The 26,960-nt window shown below is 42.4% G+C and overlaps 2 protein-coding genes across 3 annotated transcripts in view; both read right to left on the reverse strand.

Moving 5' to 3' along the window:
* Nucleotides 1–6,688: 6,688 nt before the first annotated feature.
* On the reverse strand, nt 6,689–11,507 carry LOC100498474 (retinal cone rhodopsin-sensitive cGMP 3',5'-cyclic phosphodiesterase subunit gamma). The gene is made up of 3 exons (XM_018097332.2): nt 10,891–11,507; nt 10,397–10,434; nt 6,689–7,656 (listed from the first exon to the last, which is right to left on the reverse strand). The coding sequence occupies exons 1-3, from the start codon at nt 11,085–11,087 to the stop codon at nt 7,580–7,582; spliced, it is 312 nt and encodes a 103-aa protein (XP_017952821.1). The 5' UTR covers nt 11,088–11,507; the 3' UTR covers nt 6,689–7,579.
* A 10,528-nt stretch (nt 11,508–22,035) lies between these two features.
* rgs9 (regulator of G-protein signaling 9) overlaps nt 22,036–26,960 on the reverse strand; it is a 79,191-nt gene continuing 74,266 nt past the window's right edge. The window contains exon 19 of one of the 2 annotated variants that reach the window (XM_012969987.3): nt 22,036–23,786. In XM_012969987.3, the coding sequence (XP_012825441.1) occupies nt 23,681–23,786 (106 nt within the window). In that variant the 3' untranslated portion in view covers nt 22,036–23,680. The remainder of the gene's footprint in view (nt 23,787–26,960) is intronic. The other variant, NM_001103027.1, reaches the window with a different exon arrangement.

A 26,960-nucleotide genomic window follows, 5' to 3' on the forward strand; every position in this document is an offset into this window, starting at 1 on the left:
GGTGTGTATAGGCTTGTGGCGTGCTCCATCTTTGTGCCGAAATGAAGAATTTGGACAGTTTGTATTTTATCTCCACTCGTTAAACGAGAACTAAACCATCATATGGATCTCGTTTTTTACTGAGGCTTCAGAAATTAACTCGGTTAAAGGGGTTGTTCACCTTAAATGATGTAGGAAGAGCGTCTTTCTGAGTCAGTTTGCAATTGGTCTTCACTTTTTGTTGTTTATGTTACTCATTTAGCTTTTAGTTTAACTGTTTTCCAGTTTGGATTTATAACAGCTATATGGTTGCTAGGGTTCAATTTACCCTAACAACCAGGCAGTTGTTTGAATGAGAGACAGGAATATGAATATAAATATATATATAAAAGATAAGGCATGAAAAGCAGCAATAACAATACAAAACTGTAGCCTCATGGAGCAACAGTTTTTGACTGCCCGGGGTCGGTGACCCCCGTTTGAAAGCTGGAAAGTGTCAGAAGAAGAAGAAAGCAAATTGAAAATTTGCTAAGTATTGGCCATTCTATAACATACTGAAAGTCATTTTGGCATTTTACTGCCAATAGATTTGCCAAATTAGTGCCACCTAGAACACTATATTTATTCGGCAGAAACCATTCCCATACCTGAGTAAACAGCTTTAGAAGCTTTCTCCGTTTGCTTAAGATAGCAGCTGCCATTTTAGGTAGCTTCCTTCCTGCAGTCTAAGCGTTATAGCTGAGATCACACATTCCTAAAGGAGGGGGGCGGGAGTTCTTAGCATTCTAGTGGGAGGGTGGAGCAGGAGAAAGGAGAGAACTGTGCAGACTCTGGCCCTGGGAATTAAGGCTGTTTCTGAGAGAGGAAGTCAGACACTGGAACATCATGTTTACAAAAAAGGAGACAAGAAATCCTGTGTTTCTTTTGATAGAGGACTCCATAAGCACTCAGCATTACTTAAAGTGGTTATGGCTGTATTAACATAGACCTTTCTGATAAAGCGTATTTAGTTTTTACCTTTCTTCTTTAAAAGAAGAAGGAAAAGCATTTTGACATTTTACTGCCAATAGATTTGCCACATTAGTGCCACCTAGAGCACTATATTTATCCTGCAGAAAGCTTTACCATACCTGAGTAAACAGCCATAGAAGCTCCCTCTGTTTGTTTAATATAGCAGCTGCCATTTTAGTTTGCTCACCATAGATTCCTGCTGCAGCTCTAGCTGTTATAGCTCAGATTACACAGCACAGGTGGGAGGTGGAGCAGCAGAAGTGGGAGGGAGAGAGGAGCAAACTAAGCAGACTCGTGCCCGTGCCCTTAAGGATTTTTCTGAGAGTGGAAGTCAGAAACCCAAAGAACATGTTTACAAAAAAGGAGACAAGAAATCCTGTGTTTATTTTGGTAGAGGACTCAGTGCAGTGTTTCTGTGAGTGCTTATGACTGTATTTACCTTTTTTCCCTCTTTTAAGGCGAACTACCCCTTTAAGGTGTGTTTTTTCCCCAAAAACCTTTTGAACTTAATATTTTCAATTGTCAGTTTATATGATCTCAAAAAGGAAAAACCAGGTCCAGGCCTCACTCTGTATCATTTGGTATCAGTAAAGACAAGGGGTAGATGTCAAAACTGTATTGGTTCAGCTGGAAGCTGCCATCACTGTGCTGTAGTGCACCATTCTGCTCAATGGAGGTCATGTAATCTATGCAATAAATGTGCTTGCTCTTGGACTTGCCCAGGCACATAGACTGTTGAGTAATGTCTATAGAGCCTGAAACCTGCTGCAGGCTGGATTAGAACTAGTGACCTAAGAACCCTGGGAACAGAGTGTTTGCCTATGGGACTGGGTCAACCAAGAAGTTATGTTAGTCCTTTGGTTGGGTGGTGAGTCCAACTTCAAGCAAGACCCCTCCTCTTTGATGATGTAATAGTGCAAACCCTTAGTTCAGTGGTTCTCAACCTGTGGGTCGGGATGTCTTTGGGGTGGAATGACCCTTTCACAGGGGTCACCTAAGACCATGGGAAAACACATATTTCCGATGGCCTTAGGAATAATTTTATGGTTGGGGGTCACCACAACATGAGGAACTGTATTAAAGGGTGGCGGCATTAGGAAGGTTGGGAACCACTGGCTTAGTTGGATACGGGTCATAAAGTAGAAGAGGGCTTCATGGCTGGTTGGGAAGTAGCGGGTTCAGTTTAAACATATCTGACCTGCTCGAACTAATGGGAACTCCATTACCAGAAATAGAGGCACCCACAGCCCACCTAAAGGTGCTATAAAATGACAATGTTATTGTTTAGATCACCGTGAAATGCTGAGCATTGTGTCAATTGGCTGCTGTGACTCCTAAACTGCTGGGCAGGGGTTCATTTCATGGAGGCTGCTGGGAACTTGTAGTGAGCCAATCAGCATTAGCTCATCCAGTTTCCTGCTCTTATGTTGGCCATACACGGGCCAATTCAAGCTGCGGATATCGGTCCCTTAGACTGATTCGGCAGCTTATCGGACCAACGACGGGACTGCCCGACCGATATCTGGCCTGAAATTGCCCAGATATCGATCAGGCAGGTTAAAAAATGTAGTCTGTGCCCATTACTGTCGTTTTAAGTCAGTTGTTTGGCCCCGGGGCCAAACAACCGAATTAGCCTAAATTCCCCTGATATCGCCCCCCCCCCCCCGTAGGTGAGGATATCGGGAGAAGACCTGCTCATTGGTGACCTTGCCATGTATGGGCACCTTTAATAAAATCTGGAAAAATCGAGTTTTGGAAACTTGAATTTTAAGTTTGATAATCTGCCCCTCCCTGGTTTGTTTCCAGCCATGAGGGACAATTAATATTTTTTGCTGTTGTTTTTAATTCCTGTTGTGCCGATACGTTATTTCTTTGTATGAATCTAGCCTTAATTCTAAGCCAAATTATGAGCTGATAATGAAATGATGGGAGATCAGATGCAGCTAGAAATAGCTGGGAAAGCTACTGTTATTGGAACATTAGGGGTGCGCCAAATAGGGGAATTTGTGCTCTTAATATCCTTAGTGTATTGCACTTCTGCTCTGGGGGGGGGTAAATACCCCCATTGTTTCATTAAGTAGACATTCCACCTTCTAATGCAGGGATCCCCAACCTTTTATACCTGTGAGCCACATTCAAATGGAAAAAGTGTTGGGGAGCAACATAAGCATGAAAAAGGTTCCTGGGGGTGCAAATAAGAGCTATAATTGGCTATTTGGTAGCCCCTATGGGGACTGGCAGCCTATAGAAGGCTCTGTTTGGCTTTACACTGGGTTTTATGCAAACAAAACTTGCCCCCAAGCCAGAAATTCAAAAATAAGCACCTACTTTGGAGCAACATCCAAGGGATTGGGGAGCAACATGTTACTCACGAGCCACTGGTTGGGGATCACTGTTCTATAGCAGTGGCTCTCAACCCAATTTTAGGATCTGGCCAAACCCAGAATCCTTTGTGAAAGATTTGGCTGAATCAACTTCCGTGTTTATTTGACAAAAAGTCACATGATTGTAAGGATTCGGATCGGGTTCGGTCAGAGGCCTGGATTTGGCCTAATCCGTCTGAAAAAGACTTAGGGGCACATTTACTAATCCACGAACGTCCGAAAAGCGTCCGAATGCGTTTTTTTCGTAATGATCGGTACTTTGCGACTTTTTCGAGCTCTCAATACGAAAGTTGCGACAATTCGCGAAAGTCGTAAAGGCAATGAAAAAGTTGCGACAATTCTCGAAAGTCATAATGGCAATGAAAAAGTCGCGACAATTCACGAAATTTGTAATGGCTATGAAAAAGTCGCGACAATTCGCGCAAGTCGTACCGGTTACGAAAAAGTCGCGACAATTTACGGGAAAGTCGTAATGGCGACGAAAAAATCGCAAAAAGTACGAAAAAGTCGCAAAATGTTCGTTTTACAATCCGAATTTTTCTCATTCGGATTCGTGGATTAGTAAATCAGCCCCTTAATGTTGGCCAAATTATCAAAATATTTGAGTGACGGGAAATGTAGGCAGTTTCTCAGTAGGATTTATTGTGTAGCTCACACGGGGGGCAAGTTCATCAGGCGCTAATTAGACTTCAGAGGCAGATTGTACAAACTCTATGCAGAGAGTGTCCTGGTTGGAACTGAACCCAGGGCCCCACAGCTACACGGTAACAGTTCTAACCCGACCGTACCACCTGTTAATGTTGAAAGTATCTCAAAAGCATCAATTCTTTTAAAAGTATTTAGAAAATACGCCCCCCATAGGCTTCTACAGAAACTCGCCAGGTTTTAGCTGTCGATTATTTTTGCGTTTTCACGTAATAAACCTCAAATGTTTGAATTGAAAACCCAAATTCCAATATAGTCGAGATTAGGGATGCACCGAATCCCGGATTCAGTTCGGAATTAGGGCTTTTTTTGAAGGATTCGGTTTCGGCCGAATCCATCGTCCCAGCTGAAACGAACCCTAATTAGTGTTAAATGGTCGGGAAAGAAATTCTTTAACCCCTTCTAATTAGGATTCGGCAGAATCTATCAGGGTGTGTTTGGGGGTTCAGCCGAACCCAAAAAAGTGTGTTTGGTGCATCCCTGGTCAAGATTGGGGGTTTTTACCATGAAACTCCTCAAATCTTAATAAATCTGCTCCATAGTGAACTAAAAAAAGAAGAAAGAAAATGAAAAATACTGAGGGGGCGCCAATATGTTGGGCACCCACCTGTTACTGCAGTTGCTAACTTCCCACCCCATGGCAACCGTCTTCTAAAAAACCACTGACCTGGCGAAAATGTCACATGGCAAAAAACATTTCCACAGTTTTGCACAATGGCGAAAAATTTCTCCCATCGCTATTGGAGAGTTTTCTTTTTGATTCGAAAAAAAAAAAACTTGAATGTTGATTAAAAAATCCAAATAAGAAAAACTAGAATAACTCAAATTTGGGAGTTTACAAAAAAAACAAAAAACTAAAAAATTGCGACTCCCATTGGCTTCTACATAAACTCCCAAGCTCTTAGATGGCGAAGATTCACATTCGAGTTTTTGGGGTTTTTTGCTCTTATTAAATATCGGATATTCACATTTTTGAACCATATTTCGACTATTGGAAGTTTTAGTGGAAAAAAAACTTGAATCGTTGTATCAGTTTGTATTTGAATGTTGATAAATCCCCCCCTTGCTGTTTCTGTGTTCAATAACACTGTTTCCTTAGCTGACCAATAGGTAGGACTTTCTTCAGGACTGGGCTGGGCCGCCGGGACACTGGGAAAAAACCCGGTAGGCCCCCAGCAGCCCAGACCCAACCCTTGTCAGCGCTTGCCCTGCCCACAGTTGTCCCTCCCCTGACGCATTTCACTTCAGGGGAGGAGGTCGGGCAGTGGCCGGGGCCCCTGTTGGGGGGGTTTAGGGGGCGTGGCGGGGGATGCCTTTGAACCTTGGGGGAACCAAATTGGGGAATGAAGGGCCCGTTCGAGGGACTCTGGGGCGGCAGCCCCGTGGGCCCTTCACCCCCCAATCCTACCCTGGCTTTGGTTCAATTTGTTACTGAGTTTACAGATAGAAAGTTTCCGTTCCTAGCCAAGATATTCTGGAAATCTTATTAACTATTAATAACCCAAACACTATCCAAAATGATTTTCTTTTGTCATTTGATCGTTCAGCTGTTCTCTCCTTATCCCCGAGGCCCAAAGGGCAAATTGCACATATTTGTTATGTATAAAACCTTTTGTTTCCCCCACCGCCCCAAGGCAAGGAATCGAACTAAGGGACGGCTGGAAAGGACACGGAGAGATATCATTGTGCAAGGAAAGGATCTAAAGGGGGACGTCCTTATCTGCTTCAGATGCACCAATGATTCTGCTCCCTAAACTGTCCAACCAACAGCGGAGGAGGGTGGAGTCAATATATTAAGACTCTATATACAATATACTTCCTTCTTCACTTTCAACCAAGATGTCTTCTCCATTAACTCCAAAGGATACGGTGCCGGTCATATCATGTGTCTTCTTCATAAATCCCACAGATATTCTTAGGACTCGCCAATTTCTCTAGATGAAAACGCTTTATTTTTCTCTTTCCGTTGATTGTGTATTTTGGAGAATATGCAATATTTTTGGAGTAGATGTGCAACGACACTTTATTTTCTATTGAAATCTGTCCACAAATTTGTTTTAATAAACAGCCGGAATATATTGTGTGTGTGGATTGTGTCTTTGTTTGGCGTGGAATATTGAATACCAAGGGGGGCGCTAAAGGCTTCATGACTTCGACATTCACAATGGACCCAACAGTTATCAGATATAAAATGATATTGGTGTATCAGCCCAAAGTATCTAGGACTTCAAATAGGTTCCTAACGGTAACTGACCATCAAGTTGACCTTTAGTGATTTTAGGGGCAGATTTACTAAAACTCTAACAATTTCTCATTCTTTTTAGCTCAACATAATTGTAATCGTTGAGAAAATTTCAAATTCAAGCCTTGATCAATCACCCCCCTAAGTGTATCTAGGAGAGTAAATAGCCATTCAACCCAAATCTCACCCAAGCCGACATTCAGCTTGAGCCCCACAAAACTTCTCCAAGATCCCCCGAGGGGGCGGTCCCAGAGTCCAACAGCCGCTGTTCTAAAGTGAAAAATGAAATTGAATCTAGAAATTTGTTTTTTATTCTCGTCAAACTTCTTATATAATTCTGTTTTAGCATCACAACAACTTCCTAATGAACGTATTCAAGAAACACAATTTTTGCTTTTTTTATTAAGAAGTTTTCCATTCTAGAACATTCAAAAACATTCTAAAGGTCAGTATTGAAAATTCTACAGAACAATCTGACGACACAAGAAAGACAACACAGAACCCTACAGCATATGCCGACATATACAAAATAACCCCAATATCCTTACTATATATTCCTCCCCTGACCCAAAAGATTAGTAAATTAAGGGCATTGAATACATTGTATAGAAAAGAACACTAGAGAAATATTATTGGGTTCCGTGTTGAAGGAACACGATGTGGGTAGGAGCCTCATTTCCCAAAGTTGACTGGAAATACTTGATGTGTTGCCCATGATCTGTTTAAAGTCCCAGCGCCCCCAGCATAGCGTTGTAACTCTTCAGGACATGGTTAATATCCATTACAACCCACCATTTGCTTTAACTGATAAAGCAACCCTCGTGATTGGACCCCAGTCTTCCAACAACAAATTGCTGTTTTTCATAGAGTTCTAGACCAAGACCTAGATCTACTGCCTGCTTCCTCCAGTAGCTACAGCAAACCTCTCATCTATACAGCATCTACATGGTTCTTAACCATCGCCCAAGGCCTGCGACTGACCAATCACAGCTGATATTGTATCTGCAGCCTCGACACTGGGGCAAGGAAGCCCCGGCAACTAAATTGACCTCTCATACATTTTCATGGATATTTATATAAAAAAAAAAACAACCTTAGACTCTTGCCATGAACTCTCCTCCAGCAATGGTAGTCATTCCCTTCCTTCATTTCTCTGGCTACTTTTATCCACTCTGTAATGATGCAACTTCTAAATTGCAGAGAAGGCTCCTTAGATAAAAAACATATATACAAAAAAACCGTAGAAAAACCGTAATCTTCAAATAATTCCATATTGCGCAAGTTCGTGCAACTCAAGATGGCTGTACGCTTCCCAGGGGCAAACGACGGTGATATCTGAAACAATGAAGAGATTGTGTTAGAAAGATACTGCCTGCCAAACACTAGGTGGCAGCATAGTTTTACAGTCACTCCTAGGGGCACATTTATCAAAGTATGATTGTTTCCGAATACAAAAAAATCGTATTTTTTCGTGCAACAAAATCCTATTGTCGTGTCGAGTATGAAAGTTTGGGATTCTTTCAAGCTTCGGTATCGTGACTTTCCTTGGGAAAATTTTGTGACTTTCGGATCACCAATACGATATTATCGTGACTATTACGATTTTTTCGTAAGCATTTTCGTGACATTTCCGATCATCAGAAATTTTCGTATCTAATACGAATTTTACCCATTTCGGGATTCGAACTCGTACTTTGATGAATCTGCCCCCTAGGGTATCATTCCATATTTTATGATTAGTGATGGGTGAAACTATTCAGCATGCACGGATTCACAGGGAATCAGCATTGGTGGATTTTTTGGTGGATTTTTTGCACAAGACAGGCGAGAGCACGTGGAGAGTCATTTAGTTGAGATTATTATTGATTCGAAATAGTCAAATATCACATTTATACGATTTATAATTTGTTCAAAAATCAAACTGAATTTCTTTTTTCGACATCCATTGACGGTTTTAATAGAATTGCCTTCTTACAAATATTGTGGTGGAAATCAAGTCATTTAGTTGACGGTATTGTCAATTCACATAATCAAAATATTAAAATCGGGGGTTGGACTAGGCCAGATCCGATCCCTGCTGCCACTTCCCCAGCCGGCGATGTCCTCCCCTGACGCGTTTCACTTATGTTGGCGGAGGACATCGGGCGGGTCGTGCCCCTGTGGTGGGTGTGGGTGGCGCGGCCAGAGGGGGCACCTTAGGGGGCGTGGGCCCCAGTCCGACCCCCCAGTCCGACCCTGGTTAAAATATTATAGAAATTTATCACTTCTATAAAATGATTTTCACTTCATGAAAAATCTGAAAATTTCGAAAGTCTTTTTCTCTATGGAGGTTTTTATAGTCTTTTTGTGAAAAAAAGCTCGGCTGATTTACAAACATAGGGCAAAATTGCTAAATTGTCCCAATAGCAACCAATCAGCAATGTTTTGGACAGTCTACGACTAGTGATGAGCGAATTTTTTCGTCAGGCATGGATTCGCAGCAAATTTCCGCATTTCACCATTGATTAATTGTTTCCCAAAACTTCCTGGAAATTTGCAGCCAAAAATTTGCCTCATGTAAAAAATTATGTCAAGTTGGGCGCCATCACGTCAAAAAAAGGCAGCGGGCACGTTGAAAAAGCGCAGGGGACAAAAAAAATGACACGGGCGACCAAAAAAGGTGTGGCCGACAAAAAAACACAGGCGGCAAATGCGTTTTGCTATTTTTTCCGAATTTTGCAAATTTTCTTGCCGTTTCACGAATTTTATGGCGGAGCGAAACAGGACAGATTTGCTCATCACTATCTACGACAAGTTGGACATTTTTCCCTAAGAAAATGTTTTAAATAAATATATGAACTCATTTGTAAATAAGCCCCAAACAAAAATTGTTTATGAGCAGAAAGAGTCTATGGAATTCGAGTATCCCGACCCTGATGGTGCCCTCATTGCTTACTGCTCTGGCCAGGCGTGGGTTAATACAAGTTTAATGTAATTAGTTGAGTAAATCTGCATTAAGTTCTCCTTGTCATCAAGTTTCAGTGTCCCCAATCTTCACTTTCCCGTCGGTGATAAGATATCTGGGAAGGTTAAGAAGCTTAACTTGGAGAAAACAGGAATCCTCTTAAGCTCCTCTGGGCCTCGTGTCAGCAAAAAACAGAGAAAGCGGCCGACGTGTTCTACTCAGCTCACTTTTTCTATTAATTGGGTTCCATTTTGTTTTCATAATTAGTTTGGATTTTATATTTAGGAAATGGCTGCTTTCTGAAGATTACATGTAAGACCACTGGGCGTTGGTTTCGATGAAACTTGAGGGCTCCGTTTAAAAAATTTGAGCTTTGGTGAAATTCAAAAACATGTCAGGTCTTTATATTGCTTGCTACTGAAAATATGGACACGGCTTAAGTCAACACCCAGGTGCCCAAAAAGGTAAAAACTAAGTATCAAAAGAAACACAGGATTTCTTGTCTCCTTGTTTGTAAACATGTTCTTAGGGTATCTGACTTTCTCTCTCAAAAAAATCCTTCATTCTGGAGGCCAGAGTCTGTACAGTTGTCTCCCCTCTCCTGCTCCCCCTCTCATCATCTTTCTCTTCCCCTTCCAACTATGCTGTAATTTGAGCTACCAGCAGTCAGAGCTACAGCAGGAAGCTACTGAGACCAAGCTAAAATGGCAGCTGCAATCTTAAACAAACAGAGGGAGCTTCTAGGGCTCTTTACTCGGGCATGGTAAAGCTTTCTGCAGAATAAATGTGGCTAATCTATTGGCAGTAAAATGCCAAAATAATAATAAAAAATGTAAGCCCTTTTCTATAGAACTTCGATTAAAGGTGTATTGGGACAGCAACACACATTCCTGCTGACACCCCTTAATTGTTTTGGGGCAGGTTGGTCCATGAGATTCAGGTGCAGGACCATAACTCATGTAAAGTGAAATGTATTCTTTGCACTGAGACATGTTAATGAACCACAGTAGCAACAGCTCCCTCAACTGTCAATAAAGATGCTATTTTTGTTTCTGTAGAGAACTCCACCGCTGAGGCAGATAGTATCATCTAGGTTACTAAAACTGCAGAAAACAGAACAGAGATACCAACCTTGGCCCAAGCCCTCCATTCCAGGGATTTCTTCAAATCTAGATCCAAAAGAGAGGAAGACAAATTTACAAATGTTGATATTGCAACAAATCTGAGACCTCGGTTTGTCCCCCCTTAGCCCGAAGAGACTCTTCAAAATCACTGGTGCAGTAACCAAATAGCTCCTGTTCAGACATCCCAAAAGCTCAAAGAACAAATCAGTATCATGTTCCCTTTATGATTTTTATGATAATGTTATAGTTGCCAAGAAAATGGAATTTATTTTGTGTCTAAACAATTACCTTTATGGATAGTGTCGGCCTACAAACTGGCAAATGGACAGATTTGCCTTTGAATTTTATGTTCATCGGAGAATTTCAGTGAAAAAAGGGCAGATTTTCCAAAAATCCTCCATGCATAGTATGAATACCCTCTACCTTGTGTCTTACATGTGTCTGTTTATTGTTGCAGAAAGTTTCAAGACCAAAATACCTGATGGTCACCCAATCACTTACCCGATCACTCCTTTCTTGGGCGGTTTGCTTTTGAATTCCTTCGACCCTCTTTGTTTGAATTTTGGTCCTTTTCTCTGACGAGCTGGAGGCTGGGACGATGTTGCACCAATGTTTTCTGAAGGCACGTTTACTTCCTCTGCAGCTTTAACTTCAGTTTCTTTTCGCTTTTTATCTAGAACATCAGTACTTTTCCCCATAGTGATTTTATTTGGTTCTTTGGTCACTTCTTCCACTTTCTCTTCAATTTTATTTTTTACATCGTTCTGTTCTGTTGTCTCTTTCTCTGGTGGTCGACTTTCATCTTCAGCTGGAACCTTCACTTCAACTGGGACCTTCACTTCAACTGGGACCTTCTCTTCAACTGGAACCTTCTCTTCAACTGGGACCTTCTCTTCAACTGGAACCTTCTCTTCAACTGGAACCTTCTCTTCAACTGGGACCTTCTCTTCAACTTGGACCTTCGCTTCAACTTGGACCTTCTCTTCAGCCTGGGCTGGTTTTTCTTCTTGGCTTTTTTCTTCAGCTGCACTGATTGCTGCTACAGGGGACGGGGCTGGTGTTTCCACTTGTCTTCTGTTCTCTGAAGGCGCAGCTGTTGTAATCCTGTAAAGGAAAAGAAAACCTCAGTAAACATTTGTTTTATTTTCACCCTAAAATGTTGTCTTCAACAACCATCAGTCAGTGGTTCTCAACCTTCCTAATGTCGCGACCCTTTAATACAGTTCCTCATGTTGTGGTAATCCCCAACCATAAAATTATTCCTAAGGCCATCAGAAATATGTGTTTTCCGATGGTCTTAGGTGACCCCTGTGAAAGGGTCGTTCGAACCCCAAAGGGGTCCCGACCCACAGGTTGAGAACCGCTGGTCTAAGGAGAAAGATTATTGCCATAGTCTGGCATTCACATGAACTCCGTTAGTTAGGCGCTAACTAGGAATGGGTACTTTCTAAGTGGTCTCAAAAACTGGGAGAAGCACAATTTGTGGGCAAAAGTCACACTGACTTTATTACCCATGCGGAAGAGCAGTATGCCTAAAAGTTTGTGAGATCCATATTTTTGGAAAAATGCAGCAGCAATTTGTGCTTCTCCCAATAGGTGGAGGATATCGGGAGAAGATCTGCTCGCTTGGTGACATCGCCAAGCGAGCAGATCTGAAGGTGTATGGCCACCTTTAGTAACTGTGTTTTAGATAGGAGGAATCTGTAGATACTTATCGATGTCTCCTTTTGAATGGTTCTCGTTTCTTAAATCTTCCACCAGCCTTGGTATCTTCATCTAGGTCGTTATCCATCTGCAACCCATAATTCAACAGGTTATTAACTGTTTCATAGTCTGCTTTGTACTTACAAAAGCAAAAACGTACAAAAGAATATGGGACAAGTAGTTTATTTTACCTTCCTGTGAACATAATTGACACAAAATTCATGCTATTATATGGTCTACACATATCTCTAAAACATTAATTCATGGTTTCTTTACAGATTTCATGGTCTGAGTTTAAGCTCTAAGGGCCTAATCCAGAATCTTTCATTTTTTGTATCAACTAGAATCTTCTAGAGTAGGGATGTCCAACTGAGCAAGCTGGGGGTATCAGGAATGTTAGTTTATAGACAGACAGTGTTGGACTGGCCCACCAGGATACCAGGAAAACTCTTGGTGGGCCTGGTGTAAGTAGGCCTCCCTGCTCCTGACCATTTGGCCTGTTTCATGGTCATTCCCTATTTCTGAATGGGAAGGAAGAGTAGAAAAAGATGGAAGAATAGATGCTAGCATGTAAATAAAAGAGACTAGGAGAATAAAGAGGTTGGGTGAGGAAAGGAGGAAAAATTTAGAGAGTGGTCCTAGGGTCTAAGGATTTCTGGTGGGCCCCTGGGGTCCCAATCCAACACTGTAGACAGAGGCTCAATGAAGAATCTGTTACTGCTGAAATATTAGAAGGAGCAGACCTGTATTATATGGGTTTCTTGATCAGAGATATATCAAGACCTAAACCAGAAGGCCTTCAGATGTTATAGGTTTAACTTCTCCTTCATATGCTAAAACATTTGATTGACACCTTCCCTAGTTCAAAACAATGTTATGGATAAAAAAAATGGTTGCATCCATCGCTCTTATATTCCAGGGAAGGAAAGAGGTACCCCAAATTTGGTTCTGACTTGCACTCCGCAGTTTGGGAACCTCTACCCTAGAGGTTAATATGAAGAGTACATTATTATGGAATGACAATAAGATCTGCCCATTGTGGTTAAATGGTTTAATTTTCTTGGGTGCAACATACTGTATGTATCTTTCAATTGGCTGCTGAGTTTTACTGTGTTTGTGTGGGTTCCCACCATGTTCTCAGGTTTCCTAACAGTGTACCGCAAGGGTAGGTTATTTTGCTTCAGAAATACCCCAGAAATCCCCTTCCATAGATAATACTAAGAATTGCCTCTGCTAAAACACACGTAGAGACAATTATCAGTAAATGATCAGTCTGTTTTAGTAGCTGTGACAAGTAGCTGCTACTAGTAGCTCCGTGTGTCTTCACCCTAAAATGTGTGTGGAATATGTATATATGATAGTGGAGTCTAGAGTATGAGTGGAGTCTAGAGTATGAGTGGAGTCTAGAGTACGAATACAAGAATAACACAATGGCTTCACAACTGACAGTACCCAAAGGCAAAAGGCATCACTTCTACTGCTGTATTTCTTTACACTGTTATAAAACTTGGGCAATGGAGGGGATTACATGTTTAAAACGGTTCATCCCACAAGGTGAGTATTAGACCTAATTAGGCTGTAGGTGATGATAAATGACCCGAGGTGGCCATATGGTAGACAGGCATTAAGAGACCTAGATCTGTTTCTGTTCCGTATCGCTCTGGTCAGGTGTGACTGCCTGGCAATTTATGTAATTACATGATTATTACATTATTTACAGTCATTACAAGGACTTATTTACAATACTCCTAAACAGAAAATTTTATTTAAAAAAAGGATTTATTTTTGAAAACATTAAAACAATTTTTATTAACGTAATTAAGAACCTATCTTAGCGAAAAAACAGAGCCGAGGGATTTATGTATTTTTTAGAATTTGTATGTTTTTATACAGACATATAGGTCGATGATTTATATATAGCGCTGCGGAATATGTTTATAAATAAATGTTAATAATAATAATAATAATAGATGACAATGATGTTTTCCCCCACAATTTGTCACTGGTCATATTGGCCATATTGGCCAAGTTACTTCACCAAGTTGCTCAATGACAGCGGATACAGATTCACTGAATGGACAGTACTCAAAATGTACGCAAAAACCCTTAATAGCAAAACCTCTTCCCTATATAGTCTCCTTATTTCTCCATTGCTCTTGCAATTGGGAATTTCAGCTCATTTTTGTAGTAGAATAATAAAGTTGCGCTTACTAGCCTCAATGCCTGCTTTATTGTTTTAGATTACACATATTCCTACACGCTCTTCATTATTAAAGCAATTTCCTTCTAGTCTATTAGCTTTTAGAGTAAATGCTGCTTTTCGATCATTATGTTCCTTCATGTTTAGCCGCCTCTTGTTAATCAGATACATTATTTTTGCTCTTGGGTTTCATTTGAAGTCTATAAATCTGTCAATGTAGGTCTGCGACCCTAATTCCCAACCTACTTATCAAGATGAAACAATGACGCCTAATCGCTATCATTATAATCTTATAACCGAACAGCATTCATAATAATTGGATTTTAATACAGGTATGGGACCTGTTATCCAGAATGCTCGGGACCTGGGATTTTCCAGATAACGGGTCTTTCCGTAATTTGGATCTCCTACCTTAAGTCTACTAAAAAGCATTTAAGTACTGAATAAACCCAAAAAGGCTTGTTTTGCCTCCAATAAGGGGTAATTATATCTTAGTTGGGATCAAGTACAGGTACTGTTTTATTATTACAGAGAAAAGGGAATCATTTAACCATTAAATAAACCCAATAGGGCTGTTCTGCCCCCAATAAGGGGTAATTATATCTTAGTTGGGATCAAGTACAGGTACTGTTTTATTATTACAGAGAAAAGGGAATCATTTAACCATTAAATAAACCCAATAGGGCTGTTCTGCCCCAATAAGGGGTAATTATATCTTAGTTGGGATCAAGTACAGGTACTGTTTTATTATTACAGAGAAAAGGGAATCATTTAACCATTAAATAAACCCAATAGGGCTGTTCTGCCCCCAATAAGGGGTAATTATATCTTAGTTGGGATCAAGTACAGGTACTGTTTTATTATTACAGAGAAAAGGGAATCATTTAACCATTAAATAAACCCAATAGGGCTGTTCTGCCCCCAATAAGGGGTAATTATATCTTAGTTGGGATCAAGTACAGGTACTGTTTTATTATTACAGAGAAAAGGGAATCATTTAACCATTAAATAAACCCAATAGGGCTGTTCTGCCCCCAATAAGGGGTAATTATATCTTAGTTGGGATCAAGTACAAAGTACTGTTTTATTATTACAGAGAAAAGGGAATCATTTAACCATTAAATAAACCCAATAGGGCTGTTCTGCCCCAATAAGGGGTAATTATATCTTAGTTGGGATCAAGTACAGGTACTGTTTTATTATTACAGAGAAAAGGGAATCATTTAACCATTAAATAAACCCAATAGGGCTGTTCTGCCCCCAATAAGGGGTAATTATATCTTAGTTGGGATCAAGTACAGGTACTGTTTTATTATTACAGAGAAAAGGGAATCATTTAACCATGAAATAAACCCAATAGGGCTGTTCTGCCCCCAATAAGGGGTAATTATATCTTAGTTGGGATCAAGTACAGGTACTGTTTTATTATTACAGAGAAAAGGGAATCATTTAACCATGAAATAAACCCAATAGGGCTGTTCTGCCCCCAATAAGGGGTAATTATATCTTAGTTGGGATCAAGTACAGGTACTGTTTTATTATTACAGAGAAAAGGGAATCATTTAACCATTAAATAAACCCAATAGGGCTGTTCTGCCCCCAATAAGGGGTAATTATATCTTAGTTGGGATCAAGTACAGGTACCGTTTTATTATTACAGAGAAAAAGGAAATCATTTTTAAAAATTAGAATTATTTGCTTATAATGGAGTCTATGGGAGATGGCCTTTCCGTAATTCGGAACTTTCTGGATTACAGGTTTCCGGATAAGGGATCCCATACCCGTAATGGTAGTTTTGTAACATTATTTTCCACAATGGCTTCATTTTTTTTCCCATTATTCCCATTGAATAGACTAAAATGAAGCCCACAATACAGTAAGAAGTAAAATATAAAAATGTGTACTCCTGCAGATGACCTGTATAGACTCTGTGGCATGTCGGAGACTCTTTCAAGCATCTATTTCACAAAAACATCATCAATGTATCGGCTTTATTCTCAGACCATTATGAAAGTCTGGGAATCAGACTGAAATGTTAATGGTAGTTTAGTGCTATAAACTACAGTATTTAAACAGACCCTGGTGTGCCACAGAGGTCAATAATGTTATATACAATATACCCTCCTATTCACACTACCTATTCCCTATAAATGCTACAATGTACACACATGCAAGAAGACAAGTGCAATCTTGGGACTACCAATCTCTATCATTGTCATCTATATAAATCATTGACATATATGTCTGTATAAAAACACGCAAAATCTAAAAAATACATAAATCCCTCGCCTCTGTTTTTTCGCTAAGATTGGTTCTTAATTACATTAATAAAAATTGTTTTAATGTTTTCAAAAATAAATACTTTTTTTAAATAAAATTTTCTGATGAGGAGTATTGTAAATCAGTTCTTGTAATGTAATAATCATACAATAATGGATTTATCTTTGGTAACTGACTGGTAGAGGATAAAAGGCAGAAAGTGATACTTACTATTGCTATGTGTGCTTCTCTTGGGTAGCCTTGTTTGTAGTTACTTTACCTGTCTGTAAATACAAGAATGTCCTATTAAGCAGCGTGCCGGGCAGCGGAGCATATTAATAGGGGCTTAGAGTTGCCTGGTGACATCATTAAGTAGCAGAAACACGTCCGAGGTCTGGGGCTCACATGCAATGCAGATTAAACTCAACTGAGTATTTATAAATACATTACTGTATTTTTCCTACAGAATATGGTATGGCATCTGTAATCTGGATATCCATTATCTAGAAAACCTTAAGCGCAATGGCACATGGGATGTTTTGTCACCTGCGCTTCCTGCAGCAGGACTTGGCTCGGTATAAAACTGACCCTAGTGTGTGATAGGGACCTTAGATTGTAAGCTCCACTGGGGCAGGGACTGATGGGAATGTGATAGGGACCTTAGATTGTAAGCTCCACTGGGGCAGGGACTGATGGGAATGTGATAGGGACCTTAGATTGTAAGCTCCACTGGGGCAGGGACTGATGGGAATGTGATAGGGACCTTAGATTGTAAGCTCACTGGGGCAGGGGCTGATGGGAATGTGATAGGGACCTTAGATTGTAAGCTCCACTGGGGCAGGGACTGATGGGAATGTGATAGGGACCTTAGATTGTAAGCTCACTGGGGCAGGGGCTGATGGGAATGTGATAGGGACCTTAGATTGTAAGCTCCACTGGGGCAGGGACTGATGGGAATGGGATAGGGACCTTAGATTGTAAGCTCCACTGGGGCAGGGGCTGATGGGAATGTGATAGGGACCTTAGATTGTAAACTCCACTGGGGCAGGGACTGATGGGAATGTGATAGGGACCTTAGATTGTAAGCTCCACTGGGGCAGGGACTGATGGGAATGTGATAGGGACCTTAGATTGTAAGCTCACTGGGGCAGGGACTGATGGGAATGGGATAGGGACCTTAGATTGTAAGCTCCGCTGGGGCAGGGACTGATGGGAATGTGATAGGGACCTTAGATTGTAAGCTCACTGGGGCAGGGACTGATGGGAATGTGATATGGACCTTAGATTGTAAGCTCACTGGGGCAGGGACTGATGGGAATGTGATAGGGACCTTAGATTGTAAGCTCACTGGGGCAGGGACTGATGGGAATGTGATAGGGACCTTAGATTGTAAGCTCACTGGGGCAGGGACTGATGGGAATGTGATAGGGACCTACAGATTCTTGAAAACGTAAGGGAGTGTAACCAGCAGCACTGCCCTAATTATTTATATATTGTATGTAAGGGGGCAGGCCAGACTGCAGTTACAGGGCATTAGCTGCACACGGGGGATTAGCCAATCGTCTCAGCCGTACGACACAATCACCTGAGTCAGCAACTTGTTAATCCCTGACATCACTGAGCAGGTAGAACTGAGCACAGAGGAGCCAATGGGAGCAGAGACTGGGTATGAGCTTCTGTCCTTCTGTCCCCATGTGGGGCCCTGCTGGGGGGCAGGCAAATAAATGGAGGGCCACATCCAGCCCACAGGGCTCCAGTTGGAAAGCCCTTCCCTAACTCATTTACTCTTCACACCTACAACTTCCAGCCAAGAGCCTTGTCCCCAGTCTCGCTCACCACAACAGCCAAGCATTTCTCTTTACCCTAACCCCCACGTGGTTCTCACTGCAGGATTCTCTCACATTGTTGCAATGAATATACAGTAACTTACAAACTTTCCGACATTGGGTGTTGCTAGACTACAGCTACCAGCATTCTTTAGCCTATCAACAAGGGTAAAAGCCTGCTGGGACTTGTGGTCCAGCAAGTAAGGTTGAGCAACGATGTTAACATCTCCATTAAAAGGGCACCTATCATGGTAAAATGGCTTCCCCCACAGGCGCTTTCAAAACAACCATTAGCACTGAACTCCCTTATCTCCTTGGAACCAGTGGACAACTTGGTGCGAGAAGATCATCCATGGAGAACCCTTTGTCCTTCTGGCACTTGGAGAAGTGGAGTTTATTGGCCGCTGTCTCCAGTTTTCTATTGTTCCTATGTTGATAAACCAAGGAGTGTGGCCACAGTGCCCCTGGGGGGGGAAACTAATGTACTGCAGCTATTTTTTGTAACTGTGATTGTAATCACCGGCGGCTAGCCAAGGGTCTGATTGCCGAGCGCTCTCCCTATGTTATGTAACAGTAAGATGACTTAGTGCTCAAAGGATGCTTATTGGACAGTTCTCTTGCATCAGTAATAAGGAGAGCCAAACACCACTCTGTGCTGCTGAGACTTTGCTGGACTCCGAATCCCATTGTACTATCATGTTATCAAGTTAAAGCATGCTGGGGGATGCTGGGAAGACTTTACTACTGTATAGTCTTAAAGCAACATTGCTCAATAACACCAGCTCTCCAGAGCCAGCAGCTACATTAATATGCAAAAGAATCCTCCAATGAGAATCCCAGCTGATCTGTGTAAATCCGGCTCCCTGTTCTCTGTTCCTGCAATTGGAGTTGGGAGCATTAAGCCCAGTTTCCCAGCACTGAACAAGTCTGTCCCTTTATCCCCATGTCTGATTCCTGTGGCATATGACAAAATGGCATAATAATCTCCATATGTAACTAGGGTTGCCACCTGTTAACTCTCTCTTTTTTTTAGGGGCGGGTCCATGACACTGGGGGTGGGGTTGTGATGTATGCAAAAAGTTTTTAGAGTGGTCCAGTGCGCAGATAATCTCCTACCCAGCCCCCCACCCCCCCAGGGTCGGACTGGGGGGTGCAGGGCCCACAAGAGATTCTGCCTCAGGGGCTCCTGCACCCTATAATGGCCCCCGTTGCATTCACAACCCCCCACAGGAGCCCCCAAAAACCTCCAACCCCCTCCCCCGAGTGTGCCGAAATGAAACTCACCTGCGGTGCATCAGGGGAGGGAGACCGGCGGATTGCGGGAGCACCCTGGGGAGTTGGGTCTGGGCCGCCGGGGCCCACTGGGTTTTTTCCCGGTGCCCCTGCGCCCAGTCCAATGATGTGGGTGGTGGCAACTCTATATGTAACATAAGAGCAAGATGGCTGACATATTGCTGGGAATCAGCATTGTCATTGGTGGATTTTCTTGCATTTGTAATTATGTTTTTTGTCAACTTCTATAGAAAACTATGGGGCACAGAGGGGCAGCTTTACTATTGGGTTTTGATGCCCTTTTAAGAGAGTGTTTTTGAAAAGGCAAGTTTTGTTTTAACCCTTTAGAATAATGTGAAATATCCAGTAACATTTGGGTGGAAAAAAATTGAATTTGAAAGGCACAAGCACCCAGTGCAAACATCACCCCGGACTGACCAGTCTTTAGAAAGCAAGTGATAAATTCACCCGGGCCGATATCACATTATACCTTGTGTTTGTGGATAGCCCTGGCGCTGAAGGGGTTAAAGGGGCATTTAATGTGAATGAGGGGATCCGACATACACGGCTTCTCTCATCATAAAGGAATGGAACCTTTTCAGCTTAATGTTATAGTAGATGAAAGGCGCAGAGCGTGTTTATCTGGGATTCTTGTCTGTGCTCTGACGCAGGCTGTAATGCTAGGTGAGCTGTGAGGATTTGGCTGCTTGTGCCGGCCAATCAGCTGGAGGGGGGTCAGTGACCGAGAGAACACTCCAGACATGTTCCAATGTGTCCTTGGTCTCTTTTGTGTGTCAGATATATTCCTTATATTCACAGGAATACAGGGAAATGCCTCCATGAATGAAAATAAGGGCAAATATTCCAAATATCCTCTGTTTTTATAGCGCTGGTTGTGCCACCGACCTGCATAGGAGTCGTCTGCAACCGCATTTGGGCTCTGGGACCCAACAGGGACAGCTATGGTGCAAAATGATTTGACTTATTAACCCTAAACAAAGTTTGTATTGAGGGGGCAAAGCACAGCGCCACCTAGGGGGCTGGAATGATGATAAATTAAATGGAATGGCGGCATTCTATAGAGATTATACATCCCTCGCCGCCCCCTAGTGGAGTTTTCAATCTAGTTAGGCAAAAATGTAATCTATAAAGGCTGGAGTGGGCAGATGTCTAACATAATAGCCAGAACACTACTTCCTGCTTTCAGCTCTCTAACCTCTTAGTTAGTCAGTGACTAGGGGGTGCCAAATGGGACATAACTGTTCAGTTAGTTTGTGAGCACGCAGGCAGGGTCGGACAGGGTCGCCGGGATAGCAGGAAAAAACCCAGTGGGCCCCGGCCCTAGTAGACCCCGGTGGCCCAGACTCGATGCCTGTTGCCGCTCCACTGGCGCTCAGGGGAGCATGGGGCCCCTGTGGGCGTTTAGGGGGGCATGTTGGGGGACCGAGCGCGGCAGGGGGCCGGGGATGGTGGGGGCACCTTGTGGGGTGTGGGGCCCCTGGGGCGGCAGTCCCCTTGGACCCTGCAGCCCCAATCCGACCCTGTGCGCAGGTCAGATTTAAATACAAACTAACTGAAAAGTTATGTCCCATATGCCCCCCCTCAAGTCACTGATTGGTTACTAACTGCTAACAGCTTAGAGAGCTGTGAAGGAGGAAGTAGTGTTCTGGCTGTTATGTTAGACATCTGCCCACTCCAACCTTTATAGTTGACATTTTTGCCTTACTAACTATATTACAAAGATTTTGCGCACTCTATTTTACTCAGTTTAATTTTTACACTGAACCGTTCCTTTACAGGAAATCCGTATTTAATTGCTCAGAGTGCCTTCCAGTTTTCAAGTATTAGCTGTTTATATACAACGTACTACTGATATAATGAATTGGAAACAACAGTGCCACCTGCTGGTCAGTTCAGCCAACCGGACACCGTGGGTAGAAAATTTAGCAGCAGATGTTGGTCTGCTCATTAAGTAAAGTGTGTGAGCAGCAGGGCTGGCAGTGGTTCTAAGGATAGGTGGCGTTACAGAGGGAGTCGTGTCAGGCGGTTCTTGCGCCGGGCACACGTAGTGCTTGGTCTGGCGCTGGGGAGTAGAGAAGAGTAGTTCAATAGTTCTCTGGTCAATTGTAACAGAACAACATCACATGACTTTCCTCTTCTCACTCGCCTCATTTTCTGCCGCCTTCAGTCAGTCAAACTGAACAGCAGATGGCGCTGTAATCCATTATTTAAGTTAAAAAAAACAGCAATCACGTCAATTGCAAAAGTGCACAAAGTGCTCAGAAGAACAACGTCACGTTAATTCATTTTGAGGCTTTACGTTCCCTTTACTCCATATAATGCTCACCGTCGCCCGTTCGACGTGTTTAGCGACACAGACGACAGTTTCTCGACTCATTTAATGTTTTATTTCAAATGAATTCATTGTGCAATTTGCAACGACGTTTAATTAACCCCTTCCGTCGTTTGTATCTGAAAAAAAGAGAAAAGATTTGGGGAAATGCCCTTATTAAAGGGGAACTCTGCCTGTAGGTTGGACATAAACCCAATAAATAGTCTCTTGTTCTACAGGTGCCCTTCTAGCTGATTGATAAAATGTAAAAACAAGTATTTTCCCTATTTCCCTACGATACACAGTGCACTTTCCCTTCCCCAGGATCTGCAAAGTCAATATTGAGCCCTTCCCTATGTATAATCATTACTCCTGAGAGCACAGGCAGCACAGGGTGGAAATAACAATGGCAGAACAATGAGCTCATTTCTACCCTTGCCTGGGGTTGGGGGGGGGGAATAAATCGGCAGAATAGTCTATGGGCAAAGGGAATGTACAAGAAAAAGGTCAACATCGATCAAGAAATGACATATAAATGTTTAGGGGCGCCATGCAATCCTCCGTTACATAAACATTCAGCTCTTTATCACAGAAGTGGAATATTCTCTGGCCTAGGAATTAATATCGGAGCTCCCTATAGGTCCTCTCAGGTCCCCGTCTGTGTTTCAATAGAGGGGTGGGCGTGTCCCAACAGTCCCTGCCAGAAGCACAGTAAGAGGGGGAGTAGCCAATCACAGCCCTGCAGTCACACAAGCACAGACAGGCTTCAGTTCCCTATCAGGTCCTCCCTGGGACATTTCTGCTCCTATTTGGAAATGACTTTCAGTTGTTAGTATCCGCGCATTCAAGGAAAACTAGAATTTCTATTAAAAAAAATCTAAAATTCTACAAAAAGTGGTTAGCTTGGCCTTTACTGTTTAACTGTTTAATCTACAGAATGATATTGAGCTAAAACTGCCTGTCAGGGCTCCGGGGGCTTTTATTCTAGGCCCATTTAAAGGCTGCAGGTTGGTTCCCTACTGCTCCCCCACCCTCAGGAATCTCCCAGCAGCCACTGGGCAGATACAGGGAGCTTATTCCCTCATGGGCACGTGCCAGCTTGGCAAATGGTCACCTAGCCAGGTAGTATTCAGAGATGTTCCGGGCCTATGCCAAAAAGTGAAGCCATTACCGTCCTCCAATCACGGCTTGGTATCAGGCCCAAACTGCCAATCTGTGGGTTCAGGCAAATGCCAGGGGGGCTGTAAGATGCCATAGACACTCACTATTTATTGGGCTGGGGGGGGGGGGGCTGTTTGGGCCTTGGAATGCCAGGGCTTATGTAGAATCCCAGTTGGGACCTGCTTAGTATAACTGCACTACCTTGAACTACAACTCTCAACATCCCAGCCAGCATCATACTGGGCAGCAATGCAGAACTTTGCCTCCTTAGTCCATGGGTCATTGGGGGCCCATAGGGTTTTCTTCCAGTGTCCCGCCGGCCCAGTCCGATACCAGCTTGGAGTCTCAGGAGTAGGGAATAGCTGGGAGGGATAGAATCCCTTATTAGAACTAGAGAGAGTAGGGAATGAGGCCAGATGGAAAGCAAACAGCGACTGCGTCAGTGTCTGTGCCAGGGGAGGATTCCGCCAGTGCCCCCTGCGTGTCGCTAGATAAAGGCACCATTGGGTGTTGGAGTGGGAGAGCGGGGGGCCCGGTTCAAAGTGCAGTCGATGTCAGAATGCTTTCCCCTTCCTCCTCCTGGCGCCGGGGGGTCTCTAGGGGGGCACAGAAGGGATCCCGGGGGCATGGCCCTCTCTCATGGCTGCAAACAAAGAGAAAAACAACAGCTCAGAAGCGAGATCCATGGAGTCCATGCCGGATACCAACATATAATGGAGAAGGGAGCAGGCAGGGCAGAAAATGGGCGATGCAGGGGGCACAGTAATGGAGACTGAAGAACAAAGGGCTTTTAGTGGGGCCCAGTAGGATGCAGATCCCCGTGGAGGTTGGGGGACATCCAATCCCAATGCATGAAAACTTCTATATTCTTAATAGAGACTAGAAGCAACGTGGAAACCCATTGGTCATTCACAGCTATCATGCATATTCAGTAATGTCCCCTAGGTGGCGATAGTGTCTATGTCATGAAACAAGTGCTATCACTATTTATATCTATCTATCATCTATCTATCTATCTGTCTGTCTGTCTGTCTATCTATCTATTCATCTATGTATGTATGTATATATGTATGTATGTATCGATCTATCTATCTATCTATCTATCATCTATCTGTCTGTCTGTCTATCTATCTATTATCTATCTATCTTTCATCTATGTATGTATGTATATATGTATGTATGTATCGATCTATCTATCTATCTATCTATCTATCTATCAATCATCTATATCTATCTATCTATCTATCATCTATCTATCTATCTATTTATCTATCATCTATGTATCTATCTATCATCTTATCTATCATCTATGTATCTATCTATCATCTATCTATCTATCTATCTATCATCTATGTATGTATGTATCTATCTATCTATCATCTATCTATCTATCTATCTATCTATCTATCTATCTATCTATCTATCATCTATGTATGTATGTATCTATCTATCTATCTATCATCTATGTATCTATCTATGTATCTATCTATCATCTATCTATCTATCATCTATGTATGTATGTATCTATCTATCTATCATCTATCTATCTATCTATCTATCTATCATCTATGTATCTATCTATGTATCTATCTATCATCTATCTATCTATCTATCTATTTATCTATCAATCATCTATGTATCTATCTATCTGCTCCCCCCTGGTGTCAGGTTTTCTGCCTAGTATAATGGAACTCCTCACACCTACTGCCATCATTAGGAGGAAATACCCAGGAAGCCTGTGCAGTTGCAGTAGATCCCCACATGATGGCGCCGGCGTCACCCTATTGATCAAGTAATGAATAGGAGAGCAGGAGTCTGCATGCAAAATGAAACTGGGTGAAATAGACAGACTGCGCCAAATAAAAAATATTTGTAATCAGTGTGGGACTGGCCCACCAGGATACCAGGAAAACTCCCGGTGGGCCCAGGTGTCAGTGGGCCCTCCTGCTCCTGACCATTTGGCCTGTTTCATGCTCATTCCCTATTTCTGAATGGGAAGAAAGAGGAGAAATAGATGGAAGAATAGATGCTAGCATGTAAATAAAAGAGACTAGGAGAATAAAGAGGTTGGGTGAGGAAAGGAGGCAAAATAGTTTGGAAAGTGGGCCTAGGGTCTAAGGTTTTCTGGTGGGCCCCTGGGGTCCCAGTCCAACACTGTTTGTAATACAGCTCTCCAAGCTGTCAGTAACCAATCAGTGACTTAAGGGGAGCATATGGGACATAACTGTCAGTTAGTTTGCATTCGAATCTGACCTGCGCGCTCACAAACTACCTTAACAGTTATTACCCATATGCCTCCCCCACCAAGCCACTTATAGAACTGTAAAGCAGGATGTAGTGTTCTGGCTATTATGTTAGATCTCCGCTGACTCCAGCCTTTATAGATGACATTTTTGCCTAACTAACTATATTACAAATAGTTTTTATTTTGCTCAGTCTGTCGATCTTACCCAGTTTCATTTTTACACTGAACTGTTGCTTTAGGTTTAATTGTAAAATCTGTTTATTTGATATATTTTCATTTAATCACATACCATGGCACCTTGTTAGGGTTTATTATGGGTATAAATTTGCTCAATAATCAATAAATACTATTGATAGGGAGCAAGTGCTGTTTCCCGGCGGCGCATAGAGGTTCTATAGTTTTCCTAAGTAGGATCAGGGATGGCGTTTTATCTCTAAAAGCCGCCCGGAGGCTCAGTATTCTGTGTAGCAAAGTGCTCATCTGGCAGAAGGCGTTTATTCTGTGCAAGTGAAAGCCGCTCTGGGTCCCTTGGGCAGTGAATTTAAGATCAGCAAGAAGCCTTGTTAAAAGGCCCAGAGCCGGCATCAGCAGTATACACTGTATATATATATATATATATCTCTATAGGGAGGGGCAGAGTGCAGCTTCCCATTAGGAAAGTGAGGGAAACGTTTATAAGGTGGCAGCTGAGATCATGGTACGGCTTAATGGCAATGTGTATATATATATATAATCCTCCACTGTGAATTGGGTCACACTGAAAATATAATTAAATTTGCTTTTTTTCAGGTGTATGTTTTATGGGAAAGCATAAGTATTAACTATCAAAGTGCATGTATATGATCTACATCTGGCCTGACCTATATAACTCTGCAGCCTTGTGCCTTTATATGGGCACAGAACCCCTCAGTGACTGCTAATATCCTTATCATTTACAGTAGGGGGTACATTATCCCTTATAATACATGAGTGATACTCAGAGTTCCCTGTATAACTCAGCCTGCAGCCTTGTGCCTTTATATGGGCACAGAACCCCTCAGTGACTGCTAATATCCTTATCATTTACAGTAGGGGGTACATTATCCCTTATAATACATGAGTGATACTCAGAGTTCCCTGTATAACTCAGCCTGCAGCCTTGTGCCTTTATATGGGCACAGAACCCCTCAGTGACTGCTAATATCCTTATCATTTACAGTAGGGGGTACATTATCCCTTATAATACATGAGTGATACTCAGAGTTCCCTGTATAACTCAGCCTGCAGCCTTGTGCCTTTATATGGGCACAGAACCCCTCAGTGACTGCTAATATCCTAATCATTTACAGTAGGGGGTACATTATCCCTTATAATACATGAGTGATACTCAGAGTTCCCGGTATAACTCAGCCTGCAGCCTTGTGCCTTTATATGGGCACAGAACCCCTCAGTGACTGCTAATATCCTTATCATTTACAGTAGGGGGTACATTATCCCTTATAATACATGAGTGATACTCAGAGTTCCCTGTATAACTCAGCCTGCAGCCTTGTGCCTTTATATGGGCACAGAACCCCTCAGTGACTTCTAATA

This window comes from Xenopus tropicalis, chromosome 9 (assembly GCF_000004195.4).
Source record: "Xenopus tropicalis strain Nigerian chromosome 9, UCB_Xtro_10.0, whole genome shotgun sequence".
NCBI classification, from domain to species: domain Eukaryota; kingdom Metazoa; phylum Chordata; class Amphibia; order Anura; family Pipidae; genus Xenopus; species Xenopus tropicalis.

Bases quoted from the DNA above. Each gene is read 5' to 3' on its own strand.
- LOC100498474 (XM_018097332.2), bottom strand. From the start codon at position 11,087: ATGGGGAAAAGTACTGATGTTCTAGATAAAAAGCGAAAAGAAACTGAA. The intron at 10,435-10,890 runs GTAAGTGATTGG...TTTTGGATCTAG, and splicing joins CCCAAGAAAGGAGTGATCGG to ATTTGAAGAAATCCCTGGAA. The intron at 7,657-10,396 runs GTTGGTATCTCT...TCATTGTTTCAG, and splicing joins AATGGAGGGCTTGGGCCAAG to ATATCACCGTCGTTTGCCCC.